Below are 15,656 nucleotides of genomic sequence, written 5' to 3'. Positions count from 1 at the left end.
TCGAGAGATTACCAGTAATTATCACTGGTGTCGAATGATTAATAGGGATTATTCCCATCATTTCATCTAATAGTGGGAATAATCAATACTCTACGGTATATGATTTATTAGAAGAATGGTGTAACAAAGTGCAAGCACTTTGCTGTGATATGGACGTTTCGACTGCCATAAACCTTGCCTAGCAGCGAGTCTTGGCGCTCGGCTGCTATAGTTTCCTACAATGGTTTAATTTTTCCTCGGTGTTTTCGTTTGCCCTTACCATAAATTTTCGAATACTATTTCGCACGCGTTTACATAAATTATTTAGTCCGTATGAATTAATTGTAATATTAAATAATTAAGAAACTATAATCTTGATATACACTTCAAAATATGAAATCAAAATCAAAAATCATTATAAATATAGAAAAAAATGTTTGAGTAAAACTTGTACTATTTAATAAAGTAAATATAATGCGAAAAAGTATATTTTTTTCCCGCAATAAATTTTTGAAATCTGAGAATCGCGACTTATAAAAAACAAAAAATTCAAAATTTGGTTTCTAAACCAAAATCCAGTTGAAATTCATTCAATTGTTTTAGACTTAATCGTGTTAATAATATAGATATATATGTACACGCGTACATAAGCATAGTAAAAAAAGATTCGTTTTTTAAATAGTTAATGTATGATACATGCATATATCATAGATGAGGTATATAAGTAGATCTATCTCACATCTTATGAACTTTCATGGCCCAAACTGACTGCCATATTGACATAAAAATTGAAAGGTGATTCTAGTGTCTTCTTCTCATGGATGGTGGTCAGTTAAGAAACTATTCATAGAATTAGTGTGATGGGCAAACAGACTGCAGAGTGTGTGTAAATATATGTCAGTTAACTATGAGAGGCATTGGATCATTGCCTTTTCCAATCCTTCCCATAATCAATTCGCATATACACACACATATTTTACACACATTATAGTCTGTTTGCCCACCAACACTAATTGAGTGAATAGTTTTTCATGTATTTATATGACATTTTCTTGTTGTTTCTAGACATACAGTCTGCTTCAAAAGTTGGTTTCACATATTATGAAACACCTTTTATAATTATACAAAATATCCCTTTTTAATAAATCCACAATAGTATCAAAACTATTACTAATGTTCGAGAATATTTTAAATGAAATTTGAAGGGTTTCAATGTTCGCATGAATGTTTATAATCGAAGACATTTAGATATTTGAAGTTCGCTATTTTTTTTTTATGGAATTAACAAATTTTTACACATAGTAATTTTACTAGTAAAAGTGTACACTCGCTAGATTAGTAATACTTTCACTAGTAAGTATTATACATAAATTATTTACATTTAGTAATAATGTACATTAAAAACTAAAAGTTTTAGTAACAAATAGCAGTGTAGTGATTTAGGTAGGACGTCTGACAATATAATCATATCATTATCTAACATAAACTGCAATACGAAACATTTTCTTCAAAAACTGCAAATAACTCTTACAGAATATATAAATTTGTATAAAATTCTATATCTATTAGTATACATCCGCCAAAGCTTATCAGTAGATTTACTGTAATTTACACTTTCACAATAACACATATGGGTCATTGCGTGCGAAGTTGGAAACGTTCCGAAGCTATTTTTCGGATTTTACTGACATTCTGATATACATATATTGTAGTCTTTACGAATAATTAAATGTTATACTAGAGAGATTCTTAACATTTTGAAAATTGTTGATTTCGCAGCCGTTTGAAACATAAAATTAACTTTTTCTCAAAAATTATAACCGCTGAATTAACAAACGTATGCGAATGAGCTTTTAGATACTTACAATGAAGATATAGTACTAAATAAAAACTATTTTAACCACTTTCATTGCAATCATTTCAAGTTGTAATTTCATAGTCATTGGGGGCCAATTCTTTGAAAATACGGATATTTAAAATTAATTATATGGAAATTAATTGTAGTACTATCGTTCCCAGGCAGGGGCAAATGAGAAATTATACTTTTTTGTTGCAAATATCTATTACTTAACCATTTAAATTTTTGTACTTATATGCAACAAGACAAGACTACATCGCAGACACTTCTTCTGCCATATTTAACAGTAGGTCGTAAGTTTTTCACTTTGAGTTATAAAAGTGGTTAATTTGATCTTTATTTTTTCTTTCAAACGATATAATACTAATTTTTCCGTTACAAATAAAATTTGTAAATACATACAAATTTGAAATACAGAATTATGTTCGAAACTGAATTTCGAGCTCTGGAGTTAAAAAATAAGTTTTTATAGATACTATTATCGATAAGAACAAATATTTTAATTTGTTTCATTACAATTTAGTACAAAGTATCATTGATTCTATATCATTCTGAATCTTATAGAAAGTTTGTAGAATAAACTGCATCGTAGGATCAGGATCACATATATAAATTCCTAGAAAGAACTTGAAAAATGATTAGAAGGAAAATAGAAGCCTTTAAATCTTGATTACTTTAAAATAATAATATCTAATACAATCAAACATTGAACACGCATTTTAAATCAAACAAGCTATATCACTAAATTTTAAAAGTGTATGTATACCGTGTAATAGAGTTTATTCCATTATTCAAATAAAATATGCTTAACTCTGTTGTATAATATAATATAATTTCATTTTATTTTGGTATGTATAATAGAACCACTCCGGTTTCGGATATATATAACCGAATATCGTGAAATTTATATGACAGTTATAGCTTCAGTATTGCATTTATATTAATCAATTTTCATATGACTAATTTTTAAGTGCCCAAATTTTTAAAAGAATTTCCGAAAAGAAGTTAAGTACTACATCGTTATTTTATTTTTCAATTTTTCATTTTTCATTGGTTTTTATAAAATCGTATTTGTTAAAAAAAAAAACTGAAGTAATTTTTATTTAGTATTTCTATGTCTTTTCTATAAGTATCCAAAAGTTCATTCACATCCATCTAGTAATTCAACAATTATCATTTATTGAAAGAAAATTAGGAATAGGTATATTTAAAACAGCTGTAAAATTACATATTTTCGACATTTTTTAAAGATTACCATATATCTAAATTTCAGCAAAATTCGATGTTTTGTACCAAAAAATTTCCGATTTTGTATGCAACGCCTCACGTATAAAATTAATTAGAAATCTAAGCTTTTATCATATTCCATATATTGAATCTTTCTAGTACAGATAAATTAGAATGATTACTTAATACAAAATATGTTTGAATAAATGTACAAGGGTTGTTTGAAAATTTCATAAGCACGCGTAAAAGAAGAGTATTTTTCTTTAATTTTTCAATACAATCTCCTTTAAGATTAATGTATTTGGTTCAACAATACTATAACTTGATTATGCTTCCTTTTATTAAAAAATTCGCACTGAGCTATATCAGTGGAATATCCTATTTACGGTACTAATTAAAACCAATTTTACACATTTTGATTATCGTAATTACCAATGTATGTACTGTTGTAATGAAACAATACAATCTTTCTTAATAGTTCGGCCTTCAGTTTGATCAATCGCCAAATGAAAAAGCTGGCAATGATTTTGCAGAACATTCTCGGTATCGTTTAACAAAAATTAAATTTATTCCATTTATATTTATTTCCTGGTGTTGATTTAAAGTGTATTAAATTAATAGTAAATATTTCTAATAAAAAAATTATAAACCCACAGGGATAAAACTAGGAGACCATTTTTTGCTTTTCACATTCGTACATATATGTACAGTATATATCTTCAAGCATATTTTTTTGTCCTAAAATCCATTTTTTTGGTTACAATTTTGAATAATTCAGCACTTTAATTCATATCTATTTGTTTCATAATAATTTATATCAATTTGACAGCGTATTCCGCACTTTCTAAGGATGATCTATTCAGGGTGTTCGGCTACCTCTCGTAAAGAATTTAATGGAAGCTTCTAGAGGTCAAAATAAGACAAAAATCAAGAATACTAATTTGTCAATTGAGGCTTTGTTAAAAAGTTATTAATGTTTAAAGTTCTGCCTGTAAAACGGCAATCTGCGAATAGCTGCGAATGCGCAATAGGTTGAAAGCAGGTCGGTCCTAGTGGTTTTCACTCATAAAACTGAGTGAGAACCACTATCGCACGTATGCAGCTGTACGCAGATTGCCATTCTACAGACAGAACTTTAAAAGTTAATAACTTTGTAACAAAGCCTCAATTAACAAATTAGTATTCTTGATTTTTGTCTTATTTTGGTTTCTAGACTCTCCCTTTAAATGCTTTCCGAGAAGTAGCCAAACACTCTGTATAAATATACACCGAGAAACTCTTCCTTTCGAAGATATAAATACATTTTGTTTATAATATGATATTTTAGAAATGCATAAAACGTATTTAAATAAATTGTTGTAAATGTTTTCCTTCTGCTCCAATATTCGTTTCAATCAATGTTTAAAACTGTTGAAGACGTTTAAAAATACCTAATATATTCCGATAAATTATTATTGTAACAGAAAAAAATTTTGACTGTGGTCATACTCCTGTGTGTGACAGTTATTCATAAAAAATTTCGATGTAAATGATTTAGATGAACTTTTATCGTTCTTAAGAAGGATACCATATGAAAAAGTTGGACAACATGTTACGGTGTCACACTGTAGGGAAATCACTATACTAATTTTTATACTTTTCCTACGAACTGCCCTTAAAATATATAATAAAATATAGGTTAACATAAAAATACATAATTCTGTAACTGTAATTTTTTTTTTTAAACCTCTATTATATTCAATGACAGTCGGGAAGGTAAAATCAGCTGGTTGATTGATTTTAGAAATTAAATTACACTATACAAATTTTTTTTAGAAATTTAATTATTTTCATAAAGCAAGTAAATGTTTATAATGGCGTCCGATTTTTTGACGATTCAAACGCTATTTGTATCTACAGAAGGCTATGAACTTCCAAATGACCCTCGTACAAACATATTCATAAAAAGATTCAATATACAAATAAATGTATTAAACAAATAACTGTTACCGAATGTTACAAAATTTTATACATTATAATCTTAATAAATCGACAATAATTTTATCTGAAAACAGTTTCGAACTCTGGCATTCAAATGACAGTGTTGTGAAGGCAATAAGAATATTGTTCGTTACACCCATACTTTATAAACTAACGATGAGTTATTTATCAAAAACTAATTATTAATAGGACAGGTAACGAAAATATATTTTGAACATAACATTTGTGTAAATTATAAGGATCGTAGAAGAAATTTTCAGATTATCAGGATAAAATGTAACTGCATTGATAAAAACTGAAGTATACATTTTTCAATGTAAACATTACACATAAACACAAATTGCATTACATGAGAATTACTCCACAAAGTGCACAATACATTTACAACATTTTATATAAAATGATGAAATAATGTCCAAACGAATTATTTACCAAGTGACGTTTTGAAATTTAGTCATAATTTACTTTTATATCATTATTGACGATGAATAGAATGATATAAAAATAAAATAATATTCTAATTATGTATACATAGATTACACATTTACCAAGTAGCACGTTATGTCACGTTATTCATAAATATGTACATTAAAATAACACAAAAGAAGCTAAAAATTTAAGATGTATATTACAAATAATAGAATAGCATAAATTTGATATACTTCTGTCTTATTTTCGCAAAAATAAGTAAATTTAAAACACGCCAAAGAGCTTATTTACTTAGTACTAATAAATACGCGCGTAAAATAATACATAATTTTATACATGCTACTTAATCAAGGGGCAAATGAACACGCGTATCGTTAGCTGCTAATTTAACAAGTGTTTTCTTCACTCGAAGAACAGGTAAACGTGCTGCAGACTTCCCATGCCAACATTCTTTCATTAATTTTCCCAAACCGGCCAACGTCTGCAAAATAAAAATTAGTTGGCATTCAACTCTGAATGTACATAACGTATATTAGAACGATTAAAATATACAGAGTGCATGAAATATACTGTTACAGGTTCGGAGGGGCCAATCTTTTAGTTTCTTTCACATTTTTGGAGGAGAAACTATTGGGGGGAAAAGCGCCTTTTAATTGTTCGTTATTGTGATGGCTCTCGTAAAACTGAATAACATTTACTTGAATCATTTTTTCTATTCTGCACACTTAAACAATTGTAGCGAAAAATTGAAATTGACATTTTAAATATGTGATTTCAATTCCGTTTATACTGTATTTAGGTACGTGCTTGAGAATGTAAAACGGTTTCGTCTTTTTTCATTTTCTAGCGAGACTGTTTCAATACTTGCTAGCCCCATCACAGTGAGGGTCCCGCGATGGGCGAACCAAATGAGAAAAAATATAATACATAATGGCTTCTAATGAAACATGTTAGAAAATAGAAATAACGAAGGCTAGGTCGGGGTAAGCGCTGCGGAGTTCCTTACAGTTCTCTTACCAGAAGGTAACTTCATCTTCCCTACTTTATGGTTAGATTCTCTAATTAAATCCTCAGGTCATCCACCCTTTGCATGTGATCCTTCGACGGCCGACAACAAAGCGTCGGGCTCCTTGCTGTTATCCCGAAATCACAACATCCACGATACTTACTTTTTTCTTTTATAGAATCGCAGTGACACACCCGCGTATCGCCACTTGAACCGCTGTCGAATCTAAACTACGACACACTGATGGCTCTAGTTCCTTGCGATACAAGATTCTTAAGAAACGGCCTACACTGTTTGATACATTGGCCTAAACAGGCGCATCTAAATTCTTAAAAAGGCGGTGATGCTAATAAACAAAAACTACGAGAAGAGCGGAAGGCAGCGTGGGATCGTATCTCGCGGCCGCTGCTGCCTTGCAACGAGAAGAGGAGCAAACGTTAAAGTGCGTGGCAATGAACAAGGCGCAGCAAGGATGTGACGAAAGGACCAGCCGCACCATGTCAACAGAAGAGGCGGGGACCCACAGAAGGTTGGACAGCGAATGCACATCGATTCACAAGATTGACTGTATTGGCTCGCTCGGGTTTTAGCCAGTTCTCAAAAAGAAAGTGACAGAAGAAACCCACGAAGATAAGAAACGTGTTTTCCACCTGATGGCCAGCGAGATCGCATGACAAGCGACGGCTTCCTTCTGCGAGGATATTGTCTCGCAGAGCGGGAGCGCGAGCAAGCCGCAAATCCCGCTCGAAGAGGGGCCAGGGCGTGGCGACCTTCGCCCCCTATTCCCATCCCCCAGCCCTAGGTCTATGTCATTTTCTTCTCTTCCCCATCCTTCTTTCTATCCCTCCTCCATCCCTCTTTGTTGAATCGCATAAGAGACAGGGCAACCCACCTGTTCTCCTCCAGCTCCTACGTTGGGGGTCGTACAGATTGTTGGGTCGCTCCGAGGGCTACAGGTACTCGGTACAAGGGACCCGAACACTACAAGCAGTCCCGTTTCAAATATGAGAGGGAAGGTTCCAGATTCTTCGGGATGAGCCTGTTTAGGCTGAGCGTGACGGGGGATTCTAGAATTCCCGGGTCCTGCCGACGCGACTGAGGATGGTCATTCTGGGATTATAGGCCGTAGAAATCCGGCAATAACTTGTAGCCCCTCCCTTTATACAGGAATTTTAAGGAATCCATGAGGATTTCCCCATGATAAAAAGAAAATAATGATTCTTCAAATGAACATAGCTCCGGTTTTGGCATGTCCATTTTTTGTACAGCGGAGGTGAAATTCGACACCACCAGATATTTATCCACAGCGATATCGTTAAACTTTATAGTCGCCTTTATCTTTTGCCGCTGGTCGTACTCGACAACCGAAGAAAAGGACAGTGAATGAGAAAGGAAGCATTGTCTTTAAAACATCATTTCTAGATGTCATCTTCCGGTTGGAAGGAATTAAAATATTCAACTTACGAATCACGGTTGGAGTTTGGTGTAAGAATCATTATTATATTTGTAAACAACTTACTAAGTTCTTGGGAATCCAAGGACATCATATTAAACATTTTATAAAATAATGTTTCATCTTTATCGCATTCCGTTCGTTTTCTTAAATTTGGACCGAATTTTTTGCGATAAGTTTTTAATTATGCAGAATAGAAGAAAATGGTTCAAGAAAATGTTATTCAATTTGATAAGAGCTATAACAAGAACAAAAAAAATTAATGTCACTTCTCAGTTTTTTAAATATGGGAGCCCCCTCTCTTTCCCTCACCAGTTAGTCCTTTAAAAATGTATGAGTAACTAAAAGATTAATCTAATTAGTTTAAAGAAATCTGAAGTGGGTATCTTTATTAGATTCTGAGAAAACAGCTTGTAATACTTTATTTGGTGCACCCTCTATGTCAATAAATTAAAAAAAATCGGAATATATAAAATATGGTGAAACCTTCGTATCTGTATCTTTATCACAGTAAAAAGTATAGAAAATAATATGAACGTTAGAAAAGTTTTCCGAAATATTTCGAGTTGTAGAAATCTTGAAGAATAAAATCACTAACATACGATCTTCTCATGGAATAAAACATTAAATTTACATGAACGATTATACAGTAGGTGAGCCTCTGCAATGTCATTACAATCAGTTAAAGTAGAGGAAACAACCTCTAATTGCTAGAATGCCGTAAATAATTATATACTCAAACACTTGACCTGCAACTTGTAAGCAATTTTTTGTCCTCATTTGATTGTACCAACTATCTGCTCAATATTACAACACAAGACTAATAAGAGTGTCCATATTTATAAACTCACAAAAAGAGGTCTTTTGTCTAATTTACTTTCAAAAGTTCATTTATTCTATAATTATATATTGGTTGTGTGCGTTTCGTCCCAGGTCTGCTAGTGGACTCATCAGTAAGGTATCCTAGCAGCCTCTGCCTTAGACACTGGAATATTGGATGGTCTTAAAAAAAATTTAAGGGGTGATTCCAGATGCCAAAATAAGACGAAAATCAAGAATGGCAATTTGTTAATTGAGGTTTCGTTAAAAAGCTACTAACATTTAAAGATTCGCCTGTAGAACGACAATCTGCAAACAGTTGCGTGCGCGCGATAGGTTGAGGCAGGCCGGCTTAGTGGTTTTCGCTCACAAAACTGTAAGGTGACGATACATCAGTAAGTAGAGTTTCTCATGTTGAGTTTTGATATGCTTTTCTGAATTTTCATAAGATAGGTTCAACCTCACGCAACGTAAGGTGTTTGCGTTCTCATGAGTGGACACAGAAACGTAAGGCTGTCGATACGTCGGTAAATAGAATTTTTCATGTGCGTGCGAACCACTAGGACCGTCCTGTCGCGACGTTTCGCGCGCACGCAGCTATCCGCAAGTTGCCATCTTACAGGTGAAACTTTAAACATTAATAACATTTTAACGAAGCCTCAATCAACAAATTAATATTCTTGACTTTTGTCTTATTTTGATCTCTAGAATCTCCCATTAAAAATTTTCCCAGAGGTGGTCGAACACCCTATACAATAGTATTAGTAATATCATATTAATATCAAGGATGGATTCTTTTTGTTTAAAAAATTAACTTCTTTCCTACTATGTAAGGATTTGGACATTACGTTTCGGTCCTGGTCTGATCACGCGTCTGTGACGCAGCCTAATCAACCGCAAACACAATTATAAAACATCTTTCGAGTTAGCTCTCCTGTTATTGGCAGCGGAAATCTTTACTGCATACTTTAACGATACCGTCCCCACAATAAAGTCGATCAGTATGTCTGAAACCGTATGATGCGCTCCGTTCCTCTACCCTATATCTATACGAAATAATTTTGGAACAAGACCCATGACATTGACAACGATACGATCGGTTACTATTACAACTACGTTCTCTTGTAAAACGAGAAAGTGTTATTTCTTTCGAGAAGTTTCTTGTCCTAGCAAATTAATTGAACTTTTGCTTAACACATATTTCAAATTTAGTTTTTTAAAACTGTTAGAATAAGTGAGGTTTATGAAGCAACGCGTTTCTTTTATAATATATAACTGTTTAATAGAGTATAAAACTGAACAATACGCGTCTTACTAAACTGAACAAAACGTATCTTACATGTTAAGCACTTAAGTGTTGCCACCTAGCGTCGCACAAAACCGTACATGTAGACCGTATCATTCACCAGATGCCTCCACAAGCTTTCTCTATTTTAAATTTATATTTCAACAAAAACAAATTTAAAAGACTGTTCTTATACAAATTTCGTCACTCTACTGTACGTTAAACTATAATATTTCGTTTACAATAGTAATAAAATAGATTTTTTTTTCTAGTACCCCTTAATTATGTCTTATCAGTTTTTGCTGCAATATTACTGCTCTCCCACGGTTTATAATACTAAAGGTAGCAAAACATTTCAGACATTAACGTCACTGTTTGTTGATGCCTTTTTAATAAAAGGAAAATCCTTCTCCAAGTTATTATTGAAAACGCATTTTCTTTTAGGCGTCGTAGTAAGGAATCTGGTTTACGTTAAATTGTACTTATGAATAATTTTTCTTCGTTAATAATCAATGTTTAATGTAAGAGAACCTATAATAAATGATATGTTTATATTAACCTATGTACGTATGTTCAAAAACCTTACACAGAAGAAAAGTAAAAAATAGATGAAAATCGAGGACTCTCGTAATAACTTTATACATCCGATGCTGAGATGTGCTTGCAGTGCTTGCACACATGTGTGCAACGTAAGCACATTCATTACGGTATATTACAGTACAAAATAGAGCAATTATTTTTAAAAAAGGAAAAAACTGAATTTTAAAGAAATAATTTAATCTAGATTTAGATAATTTGTTTATATGTTGTAGAAAGTAACATTTTGATCTACATTTTCCTTTTACATTTAGTGTCAATCGGCCTTAGTTTCCAAGATAAATTATAAAAAAAACTATTCCCACTATTACAGTAAATTTTCGGCAAAGTGAACTTGCAGATAAGGTACATACATAGTATGTAATCATCACGGATTCGAACGGGTTTGAACATTTGATAATTATTTAGAATAGGGGGATCTCACTGATTTTAATAATTTTTAACTATTCGTGTTATAAAACTCAACATCCTGAAAGTATTTCTTATACATATAATCCTCGCTCGGCTTTAATTTTTGAAATATTTGCAAATTACTTTTGCTAGTATTATACATACTAAATTTGGCTTATACGTACACCATCGTGGCGTGGCGAGACTGTCTGGCGACTGTTTATTTATTATTTCTATAAACACATTGCAATGGGTACTAATAGTAGCAATCAACTTTGTATGATAAGTGAATCAAATGAGAAGAGATGTTAGGTGCATCGATACTATTTGGTTGTGTGAGTGGGTGAATGGGATAACCCAACTCTAAACAATTTCATAAAAGCTATAGTACTTACTAATATATTTTGTAATACTAATTACAGGATTTTAACAGGTTAGTTAGTATAGTAGTTTTAGTGTTTATTAAATGGTTTAGGGTTTGGCTAGTTTTTCTCTCCTCAACACTGCGCCAACTTGGATAATGACTAAAAAAAAAATTACACTTGGTCATTAGGTTCACACGATGAGCGACCTCCTATTGATGTTGATACTTATTGCGATACAAGTTTCGATATAAATAATGAGTTTAAGTTGCCAGCAGACCATGCAGGAAGTGACACGAGTGATGGATATAAGCAAATAGATCACTCTACGTTGAATTGTCACTCTATTTTCCAACATTATAAGAACTATAGACTTAAACCCAAGAACTTGTTGTAAAGTACAGGAAAAACATCTCGCATATTTTTGTTTGAATACGCAGATATTTTGATATTTCACACGTGTGTGTGTAATCTATAAATGGTGATGAATTTCAATAAAATGTATTAGTATTAATGTGTGTATCGTATATGGAACCGAAACGTTTGGTGGCTTGGGCATTGGCCCAATCACAGGGTCCACACATCCCCACGCACTCGTTTGGTTGTCCAGACAGCAGGGAAGGTAAATCCCTACGTGGCACGTCCCCAGGTGGCAGATAGGGGCAACCGCCGGGATGGGATACGGGAATGGGGTCATCAGCCTGAGAAGGCTGGTGGCATCCCGGAGGTCGGGGCGAAAGCTCCTGCGGACCAAACACCGGTATAAATGTGTTGTGTGTGTGAATGGGCTGGGGCATGGGATATTTGCCGTGGGTTCTACCTAAGGCCGCAGGTTGAACTGTTGGCCGCGAGTGAGTTCTGTCAACCCTTCCATAGCCCTGAAGTTCATGAGTCTCCCACCTTCGTTCTTCTCTCCCTTCCCGATCAGAATGGACCTCCAAGACATAGGGCGGCCCGTCAACAGTTTCCTCCGGCCGCCACGTCGGTAGCTGAGGGGGAGGGGGCGCTCCTGGAGACTGCAAGTGCTCGGTGTAGAGGTCCGAGCACCGAAAGCAGCCCCGGGACCGCGGGCGTCGGGTAACCTGGCGTCTGCGGCGGAAAAATCAGGAAATCTCTCCGGTATGAGCCTCGACAGGCATGGCGCGACGGTGGACTCTGTGATGTCTCACTAGAGTTCCCAGTTCCCCGCCGTAGTGCCGGAAGACGGTCACCGCGAGGTTTTAGTCGGTAAGAGAGAAAAAAAAAAGAAAAGGCGTACACTCCTCGGATGGGGTTAATTTATGCCATGTGCGAGCACCCAGCCCAATTTCATTACCTTATATGGTAATGCCCCACTACTGAAGGGGTGCATTTTCGAGTATACAGGATGGGGCGATAACTATGTTCCCCTTGAATATCTCCGTTATTTGTAACAATATGAAAAAATGTTATATACAAAACTTACACGGTACAGAAGGGGACGCATTTTGGTATAAACATTTTTCGTGTGGGTGGAGGCATAGAGGAGATTTCAAGGTCATCTTCATTTTTTTAAGTAGAATGCTATATCTTTTTTATTGCGATGTGATAGCGGGTATTGAGACGACTTCATTAAGCTATCCTTGAAGGTCATGCAAGGTCAAATGTGGTAGTGAAATAAACTTTCTTACATTACAGAAGATGTTCGAAATGGTGACCGTTTGCGTCAATGCAAAGTTGCAGTCTTCGTATCGCTGCATCACGAGCCTGTTTTATCGTCTCTGAACTTATTTTAGCACATGCTGTACTTCATAGATCCTTACTTTCATGTAAACGAACGGTCTTGCAACATAGTTTATGTTGTGGCAATACATCACGTGTAGCTAGAAATATAAACATTACGGCAGTTCGTAACATTCACATAAAATATCGGTAGTCAGTCTCAGTGGATTCTTAAATCAAGCAACAGTGTGATTATCAAAATGAAGTTTTCTTTTAAAGAGCAAGCGGATATGATTCTCATTTATGGAGAAATGTGATAAAATTCGATAAGAGCTGCAGCCTTGTATGCTGAACGATATTCAAACCGTACATATCCTTCGCACCGAACATTTCAAAGATTGTGCAAAAAGTCAAAGGAAACTGGAAGTTTGGGTACCCCTAAGAGCAGTCGTTGTAAAAGAACAACTGACGAAAGAAATGAAGTTTCTGTTCTTGCAACTGTAGCTCGTAACCCGTAAATTAGTTCCTGACAGATTGAACGTGAATCGGCTATCAGTAGAAGGAGCGTACTACGAATCCTTGTACGACATAAATTTCGTCCATACCATATTAGTCTCCATCAACAGTTATATGGTGCGGAACATATTCTGTAATGTAAGAAAGTTTATTTCACTACCACATTTGACCTTGCATGACCTTCAAGAATAGCTTGATGTAGTTGTCTGAACACCCGCTATCACATCGCAATAAAAAAAATATACCATTCCATTTAAAAAAATGAAGATGACTTTGAAATCTCCTCCATGCCGCTACCCACACGAAAAATGTTTGTATCACAATGTGTCCTCCTCTCTCCCGTACAAGTTTTGTACATAACATTTTTGCATATTATCACAAATAACGGAGATATTCAAGGTGGACATAGTTATCGCCCCACCCTGTATGAGGAGCCGAATTTCCATACACAGTTCATAACAGTGTATCCACATTTATCTCGACTACTACTCGGTATACCATCCCAGTTGGTGAACAGAGTCTGGAGTACAAAATTAAACATAGCGATATACATACACATATTCTAGTTAAAATGAATCAAGACAAAAATTTTTGAAAATTCATCAACATTTATAGACCACACGCATACTTGTGGAATAGTAAAATATCTACGCATTCAAACAAAAATATGCAAGATATTTTCCCTGCACTTTACGACAAGGTGTTAGAATGCGGCAGACCGCATATTTTTGTTTGAATATGTAGATATTTTGTTATGTATACATATATTTTCGTGCTGTAATCCCGAAATGTCGATGAAGTCGAAATAATACGTTGTTGTTTTAGTAATGGGTTGAAGTCTATAGCTCTCATAGTGATGGAAAATAGAGTGACAATTCAACGTCAAATGAGTTATTTGGTTAGATCCGCTACTAGTGTCACTACCTACATCAGACATGTCAAACTCATATGATATTACGGGTCACATGATTTATTTTGTATTAAGTTGGGGGCCGCATGTTTCAATGTTCAAAAAATTAACGAAATACGATTTTTAGAGTCATTCTTTAAACTAAAAATATTTTATATTTTACAATATTATTTACATATTATACAATATACAATATATACATAGACATTTTATATTTCATGTTATTTTTTAAACTTAAACTATAAATATTTTATATTTTTTATAAAAATCGAAAATAAAAGTTATAATAAGAAATAAACAAAATCACAGTTTAATATTACTTTTTAGAAGATATTTTACATCGTTTTTCACAAAGCAAGACATCAAAATTTGGTTGAATATATTGAACTGATGCAATTTTTAAAATTGATGATAAATGTTGATCGGTTAATCTTGATCTTTCTGAATTTTTGTTATTTTTCATTAAAGAAAATAGTTGCTCGCATAAATAAGTGCTTCCGAACATAGCTAGTATACGCGTAACAAACGATAACATTTTAGGAAATCGATCTACAGATAAATATCTATAAAAATCTGGAATTCCAACTTCCATACATTTTTGCTTCAGCAAAGAATCACATTGGATTTAAATTAATTCCATTTGTAAGTTTTCATCAACAAATTCAATATCGATAGATAGAGGTGAAGTAAAAAGACGAAATTGTAATTCACAGCTTTTAAAATCCGAAAATCTTCGATCAAATTTCGTTTCTAACAATTTAATTTGGTGAGCATGTTCTGTAAGTTTTAATTCAGGTAATTTAAGCAATAGATGTTGACAGCTTTCAAAGTGAGACAAGTTTTCTTTTTCTATTTGTTTTTGCCAGAGTAATAATTTTTGTTTGAAAGTGTTAATATTATCAAATAACGTTGTAACAACATGATTTTTGCCTTGAAGCTTAAGATTAAGTTGATTAAGATGACTTGTAATATCAACTGAGAAAGCCAGGTCCTTTATTCATTGTCCATCTTTTAATTCAGCACATTCATAATTTTTTGTTTCCAAGAAGATTATGATTTCGTCCAGCAATTTGAAGAATCGTTTTAACACTTTATGGCTCGAAAGCCATCGAATTTCCGTATAATATGGTAGATCGGTATATTCACATTCTATATCTTCCAGAAA

At 33.6% G+C, this 15,656-nt stretch overlaps 1 protein-coding gene across 3 annotated transcripts in view; it reads right to left on the bottom strand.

The window, feature by feature from the left end:
• Positions 1–588: 588 nt before the first annotated feature.
• The window catches only part of Sax (type I BMP receptor saxophone), a 136,527-nt gene continuing 121,459 nt past the window's right edge, over positions 589–15,656 (bottom strand). For 2 of the 3 annotated variants that reach the window (XM_076784213.1, XM_076784212.1), the window contains exon 7: positions 589–5,954. In XM_076784213.1, coding sequence (XP_076640328.1) covers positions 5,817–5,954 — 138 coding nt within the window. In that variant the 3' untranslated portion in view covers positions 589–5,816. The remainder of the gene's footprint in view (positions 5,955–15,656) is intronic. The other variant, XM_076784214.1, reaches the window with a different exon arrangement.

The sequence above is a fragment of the Colletes latitarsis genome, chromosome 2, assembly GCF_051014445.1.
Source record: "Colletes latitarsis isolate SP2378_abdomen chromosome 2, iyColLati1, whole genome shotgun sequence".
NCBI lineage: Eukaryota > Metazoa > Arthropoda > Insecta > Hymenoptera > Colletidae > Colletes > Colletes latitarsis.
Note: the sequence above shows the minus strand (reverse complement) of the source record. Positions and strands in the feature narration are given on the sequence as shown.